This window comes from Corella eumyota, chromosome 4 (assembly GCF_963082875.1).
Source record: "Corella eumyota chromosome 4, kaCorEumy4.1, whole genome shotgun sequence".
Lineage (NCBI taxonomy): Eukaryota > Metazoa > Chordata > Ascidiacea > Phlebobranchia > Corellidae > Corella > Corella eumyota.
In genome coordinates, this window is record NC_137493.1 from 5,877,240 (window position 1) to 5,884,239 (window position 7,000).

The 7,000-nt window shown below is 31.3% G+C and overlaps 4 protein-coding genes across 4 annotated transcripts; 1 reads left to right on the plus strand and 3 right to left on the minus strand.

The window, feature by feature from the left end:
- Positions 1–194: 194 nt before the first annotated feature.
- LOC145751652 (CDK-activating kinase assembly factor MAT1-like) lies at positions 195–1,653 on the minus strand. The gene is made up of 3 exons (XM_082567847.1): positions 1,454–1,653; positions 1,102–1,279; positions 195–957 (listed from the first exon to the last, which is right to left on the minus strand). The coding sequence occupies exons 1-3, from the start codon at positions 1,650–1,652 to the stop codon at positions 378–380; spliced, it is 957 nt and encodes a 318-aa protein (XP_082423973.1). The 5' UTR covers position 1,653; the 3' UTR covers positions 195–377.
- A 229-nt stretch (positions 1,654–1,882) lies between these two features.
- Positions 1,883–3,083, minus strand: LOC145751650 (hsp70/Hsp90 co-chaperone CNS1 homolog). Its single transcript, XM_082567845.1, has one exon. It carries the CDS (start codon positions 3,056–3,058, stop codon positions 1,883–1,885), a length of 1,176 nt encoding a protein of 391 aa, XP_082423971.1. The 5' UTR covers positions 3,059–3,083.
- A 287-nt stretch (positions 3,084–3,370) lies between these two features.
- LOC145751651 (RNA-binding protein NOB1-like) lies at positions 3,371–4,556 on the minus strand. Its single transcript, XM_082567846.1, has one exon. The coding sequence runs from the start codon at positions 4,527–4,529 to the stop codon at positions 3,372–3,374; it is 1,158 nt and encodes a 385-aa protein (XP_082423972.1). The 5' UTR covers positions 4,530–4,556; the 3' UTR covers position 3,371.
- A 503-nt stretch (positions 4,557–5,059) lies between these two features.
- On the plus strand, positions 5,060–6,979 carry LOC145750425 (uncharacterized protein C3orf38 homolog). Its single transcript, XM_082566463.1, has 4 exons — positions 5,060–5,681; positions 5,779–5,879; positions 5,986–6,249; positions 6,318–6,979. Exons 1-4 carry the CDS (start codon positions 5,564–5,566, stop codon positions 6,870–6,872), a joined length of 1,038 nt encoding a protein of 345 aa, XP_082422589.1. The 5' UTR covers positions 5,060–5,563; the 3' UTR covers positions 6,873–6,979.
- The last annotated feature ends 21 nt before the right edge of the window (positions 6,980–7,000 follow it).

A 7,000-nucleotide genomic window follows, 5' to 3' on the forward strand; every position in this document is an offset into this window, starting at 1 on the left:
ACTGCAAAAAAAATGGCGGTGAAAGCCCTAAGGTTATTCCCCCAAATATTCCCTTTAAGTAGCAGATAACTTTTTAAGTCCACCCTTATTGACTAACTCAATACAAAAGATGTTTATGTAAGCAATAATTTATATGCTAAATATAAGGAAATCCTCTTACATAAGAAAATGCAAGCATTGAATACCCTAGTGGCTTAAAAAATGAATCATTTCTAAGAAATAACAATATTCATTCTAAACAAAGAAATCCTATAGAATTTTAATGTTATTCATTTTTTTGTATTTTTTTCTATATAAAAAATCTTGTATTATAATTTTGGTAACAATTCATTTAAAATAATGCAGAAATGTTGAAAAAAAGCTACTTTTACGCCATTTTACAGAACTTCAGATGCTTTGCTGTTTGGTTGTACAAACAAACCTCCAAAGGCATCGAATAAAGCTCGTTGGCATGACAACAAACTGTTATATCCACCCCCAACATCTTTTAAAGTTGCTTCTCGTACGTTTCTTATGTAACCAGATTCTATCATGACATCTTTTTCTGGTACTTGGGGTCCAAATATTTCCATTTTCACTGGTTTATATTCGAAAATATTATTTTCTTGAGGTACTTTTGCAATTGAGGACATATCGCTGTTAGACATTTTGGTGTAACCCTCTATTGCCATTCTTTCTTCCAACGAGCTGACGTTTCTCAGTTTTTCATCTTCGTCTTTAAGTTTTTTATGACGTTCCATAACCTCGGCGCTTGAAAGACCGGTAGTGTTTTTTAGTTCCTCAAGTAATTTTTCTTGTACACGTTTTTTAGCCATGTCAGCCTCTTTGTCCATTTGTTTTAATATTTGCGCTTTTATTTCTTGTTCCTTTTCCTCGCGAGCCATTGTTTCTTTAAAGTAAGTTCGTTCTTGATTAATCCGAATTTGATTTTTGCGAATTGAGGCCTCATTTTCTTGCCTAGTTTTTAAACAAAAAATTCACGTTATTTATAGAGTTTCTTTTTATATTTAAACATTAAAAAAAATTAACCATAAGCAGATCAAGTATATTAATCAACACATAGTTAAGAAAATATTTAATAAATGACAAAATTAACTTTACTTGTATATTGCCAATTTTTCTCTTATTTCCTTTGCATTAATTCCACTTTCAAGATCAAAAATAATGTTTTCGATTTCCTCCAAATAATTATTGTAATCTTTCAACGAATCAAAATCATCTTCAAGCTTATTGTAAATTTTTAAAACCATTTTTCTTATATCCACTTCTTTATCAACCCCTGAATAAACTCATTTCATTAATTTTTTTAACAAAAATTATTACATTTTTTGGTGACAATAATATGCTACCTTCAAATATTAAATTAAACAATTTTACAGCAATTATAAATGGGAGTATGTTAAGAAGAAAGTTCACGAAATCCCAAATATTAAAAGGTTAAAGTTCTACCTACTTGTATCTTCAAACAACTGTGTTCTAAACCCGCTTCGTTTTATAGTTCTTCCACAATCTGGACAAGGGGCGGATTCTCTTGTAAATATAAGCTCAACACAAGCCTCACATAATGCATGCCCACAACTGTTTATCATTAACCTAAGAGAAGGGTTTCTATACTTAGTCATGCGACATCTCGGGCAAGATAGTTCGTCCATTTTTTAATTTAAATATACAATACCTGTTTTCCTATTTTTACAAATGTTAGATTAATTTTGTTGAATATTTTATAGTTAATGGTATTTCGAAACTATATCTGACAGAATTGTTTTACGATTTACATATATATTTTGCAAAGCTTGAAATATTTTTAACCTATAATTAAAAAATCCGAATAACAATTACATGTGAAAAAATTAAATTAAATATTCTAGTTAACTTTTAATTACTATGTTTCAAGGACCTTTTTATACTGGGATAAAAAAGGCTTATAAAATTTAGAAGCATTTGATAATATGAAAAAGCTTGGGGTGCCGGCCCTAACAATGTATTTATTATTAGCTAATGCATTTCTTAAAGTGTTTTCTACAGAAACTTTGTACAAAATCTCTGTCTTTTGATTTTCATAATAAACTTCAAGATTCTCTAATTTGTAATATCCAGATAAATCCCAATCAGGTTTCTGTTCAAACATTATTGCCAAGTGATCATAAAATATTGAATTTTCGTTGAAAGCTTGTATAAAATCAGTGGTTTTGTGTTCTGGGTAGACTAACATAACAGGCCAAATTAAGCTATTATCTTCATCTAAATAAACCTTTGTGCTTGCAGAACCACTACTTGATATTTCAAGACTGGCAAGCGATAAATCATCTTCTTCCTCTTCATCATCAGAGCGGACTTCTTTTTTTACAACCTCCAAAGTGGCACCTCTGCTTTTTATTGCATTCAGGAGTTTTTTGTTGGCCTTCTTTACCTTTTCTTTGGCTAATTTTTGTTTCCGAGCATCTCGTTCTAGTATTTGATGCTGTTTTTTACTGTCTTCCAAAAGAGATGTTGCTTCTGAATTTGTTTCTTCGAGACTTAAAACTATCCTGCACCAATCGATAGCATCTTTGTAGCGTTTAAGTTTATTACAACACTGCGCACACCTAAGCAAGGATTTAACCCGATCAGAATTAGCTTGTACAGCTTTAGTAGCATCCAAAAGTGAGGATCTAAAATTTTCAAGATGGTAATGTGCAGCAGCACGGTTAGTATACAAAATACAAATCATTTCTTTATCATCACATTTTGTTTTAATCCCCTCCGTATATGCTAATATGGCTGTCTTGTATTTTTTCAATTTGAAATGAAAGTTACCGTCTTTTTTGTGTGCCAATGCTTGATCATATGGCGTATCGTCAGGATCATATTTAATGTCCTGTAAACCTTTAAGTAGTGGATTGTTATCGATTTCCTCTTGCGTTGGTTGTTTACTCATAAATGCCGGATGGGTATCAACAATTGAGGAGTTATCCTCATATTTATAGTTTTTGGCTTTTGCTGCTGTAATAGTGTCTTCTATTTCTGCATTAAGTTTTGCAATTAGTTTGTGTCTTTCCTCTGGGGTCATAGTAGGCATTTTGTTTTGTTTTTTATAAAACCTATCAAAAATCTCTCGAAAAAAAATACATAAAGTTTACTATTTACTTGCAGTGTCAATTATGCAAAAGTTACGACGAATGTTATTTGTATTTTACCTTTAAATGATTAATATTATATTTTGCATTTATTAAAAACCAACAAAGTAGGCTATTGAAATTAAAAAGATTTTGTACTTATATAATTACACTTATTTTATATTACTTTTTTAATTATATCAAAACAAAAACAGGTTAGACATAGATATTGTTTTTTTATTTACTCAAAAAATCTACCAGAAAGTTTATGAATGTTTATTTTCTTTTAACAAATTTTTTTCCAACTGCGTTTGGATTTCTTTTTGTTCGCACATGGTTATTATTTCCAGCTCTAACCCCTAATCTAAAAGCTCTGCTATTGATCTCATTTGTTATAAAAGGAGAAGAATTACAATCGTAATCACTATCCCAAACATTTGTTTTTCCCAGTGCTTTTTTGCTTGGTCTGTCATGTGGAATATTTTGATCTTCGACTAATATTGGATTATTTGAATGTTTTCCACCTCTTGGCATTGGTATCGAATACTGTTTCCCTCTTGCGCTTAAAACCTTTGGGTTACGGGAGAAAAATAATTTCAGTGATCCATCTGGTTGAGTTTCAACAGGAACTCTTTTTAGAGTCTGATTCCCACATTTTGGACAAAAAACCTTGGTCATGATTTTTGTGATTTCGAAACAGGCATGACATCGTAAGACATAGCTTCGCAAGGTTTTAATTAACATGCCCTCAACTGAAACAATGTTCATTTTCATTTTTAGCAACACATTCTGCATTGCAAAATCTGTTGTAACGCATCCGACTTGTAATTCTTTATTGTTGTCTTCAAATTGTGACTTTAAACTTTCCATCTCACGAAGATGACTAGGTGTGATCCACCCACCTCCATTTTCTTCTTCATCCTCTTTCTCATCTTCTTCACTTTCTTCTTTTAAATCTTTGCTATTAGTTTCTTGGATGCTCAAATCATCCAATTTTTCTTCAATTTTATCTTGTTTCCCATCTTTTTTGTTTTCTTCCTTCGGCAGGTAAAATCCCGGAAGTTTTGCATCTTGAGCAAGACTACCGCCTCCAACCTGGATCACGTTATTATTATCAACATCAGTAGTTGTAAGAATTTCACTGTCATGTTGTAGTGTTAACTCGTAAGTTAAAGCTAGCACTTTAATATCTGTATAAGACAAACTTGTATAATCCCCAGTCTTTTTTGATACTTCTGTAATTTTTTTAATCGCATCAGAATTCGGGTCCTTGAATTTTAAGTCATATGGAAGAACTGAAAGTCTTTGTCTCGTTGCCTTGTCCCTGATTTCACTTACCACCTCGCGGCAAGTATAAACGTTTGTTCCAATTTCCTTAATGTCTACATTTTTGATAAACGCACCAGAATCGACAACCAAGTAATTTACCTTCATGATTTCAATTTTAAGACCCAAAATTAGCACACTGTAAATAAATTCAAAATCAGTATATCAAATTGTAAATTTTAGCATACATGATTAATTAGCAATGCATGTTTAAAATACTTGGCCATTAACAAACCTTAACTCATATGTCCTATATATTTATATAAATTAAGCACAAGTTAAAATCCTGGTTAACTACTGTGTTTATTAGTCTGTTAACTACTGTGTTTATAAGTTAGTAAATATAACGTCCATAACTTTGCACGTGTGATGTGCTGGCGATTACGCAGACAGGGCAGGTTGTAACATAGCGTCCGAAATAAGGGCGATTAGTTTACAAGCTTTACATTTTTTTTTAGGTTATTTTATAAAACACTAGAATTATTTTTTTAAATAAAATAGTAATAATTTTTTAGGTTTTCATGCTTTTTATGATAAGAAAGAAAGAATATCCATGCATTATGCCATACTAACCATAGAGATACTAATATATACATGTATATATTAGTATCTCTATGATACTAACCGCGTATAATCGCTGTACTCGTTCAACCAAATTAAAGATACATTTTCGTGTGTGTGTGTGTGTTGCGAAAAAACAACAAAATCAAAACACAACATCCAGACATTGTTTGGATTGTCTTAAATAACAAAAGTCTGGTGAAAATATGAAACAAACGTATTTTATATAATGATTAAATAAACAACTTTTTCTGTTATGTTTTTCATATATTGCTTTTATTGTATTAGTTCCTGATAGTTTCATTGAAATGTATTAACATGCTTGGTCTCATCACGTTGGCAAATATTTAGTTTACTATTTATTACCAGCGTCGTTTTGTCATTGTGCAAAGAGAATTTAGTCTGTTTGTATTAGGTGGGAGTAAAGTATCGAATGAAATAAATTTAAGGTTAATGATTATATAGAAATAGACAAAAACATATTTGCGATAAATTGAAAGTACTTAGGGTAACAATAGCGCTCTTATTTTATTGGGAATTCGTCCATAAAGTTAAAATTGCAAGCATTCAATAAAAAAATAATGGATAAGAAGGATCAAAAAAATTGCAAGCAGGTTTTAAAGCTGTTGGACCTTGAAGACTTGTTGTCATTAAAAAACACAGTCACCAATGGAAAAATTGCTTCCCAAACCAGACGAGGTTCAAAATATCTAAAATAGAAAAATATATTTATAATTTAGTTTTTAGTGTGTGTTAAGTAAAATTTAATATTTAAAAATTTTTGAACTCTTTTCAGAGGCAACAGATTTGATCGTTCAATATTCAAAATCTCCAGAAGAATTATTTCAAAGAAGAAAAATGACTAGAGACATTTTATTCCGGTACCTTCATGACAAAGTAAGGTTGTAAATATTATTTAAAGATAAAATACAATATTCAAGTTTTTTGTAAGAAGACATTTAAATTCATGTTCTATATCTTTTATTTTGATATCTTATTTAAGGGTGAAAGAATGCCACCCTCCGTAGATAAAGATGGTTTGATTGTCAAAATTTTACAAGTATTTGATAAAAACAGTCAACCGAGTAAACATTCTCAACAAGTTGCAAGAATAACTCAACCATCTGCAACTATACGCCCAAGTGTAACACAATATGTTCAACCTGCAAGGGTACTTACCGCTCTTCCTCAAGTGTCGCAGCCTGTATCTCGGCAAATATTTCAATCTTCTTCACCTAGTGCTTCTACGAGTGTAACTAAAAGCCAGGTTTGATGCAATACTTTGCTTTGTTATTCATAGTTGTAGCACCTATTAAACAACCTATTTTATTTCAGATTCAATTTAATTCAACTTCTTTGTATCAAAAGAAGGTTAATGAAAATGTGTCCAACACAGACCTGCAGCTATCTTTGGAGTTTATTCAATGGTATTTTCCGATGATAAATTCTGGTATACAAAACCCTCAAAACACAGAATGGAGTTGCAACCATTTTTGGCCAGATTGCAAGATGAAATTAATAGTGAAATCTGCTCAAATTAACATGGAGGAATCCTACGATGAGGCTGCTTTGACCTTCAGTAAACTTGATTACTTGGTCAAGCAAGAAGGCATATTGTTCAATGTAAATGACACCCCAAATGGTCATCGGGGGGTAATAGACCCCTATGGGTTAGCAAAGGTGGCATCATGTGGTACCATACATAGGTTTACTAATGGTGTGGTAAGCAGCAACAATGTTGGGGTTTTCAAGCAGTTGTTTGGGTTAATTCGTGACCCCACTGAAAATAATCGTTGGAAAATAAAGTTCACGCAATTGTTTCTTCAACTACAGGAAAATTGCAGTGTAGAAAATTTAAGCGATTTCATCCAAAATGAAAGTTTTGATTAAAATTCATGTTTTACATATTTTAATTTTGCAATATAATTGCAGTTGTACCATTAAGTATTAATTTTTAATGACTGTGGCATATGAAATAATCCTATAGTTTCCAATAAATTTTGTGCATCATGACTAGT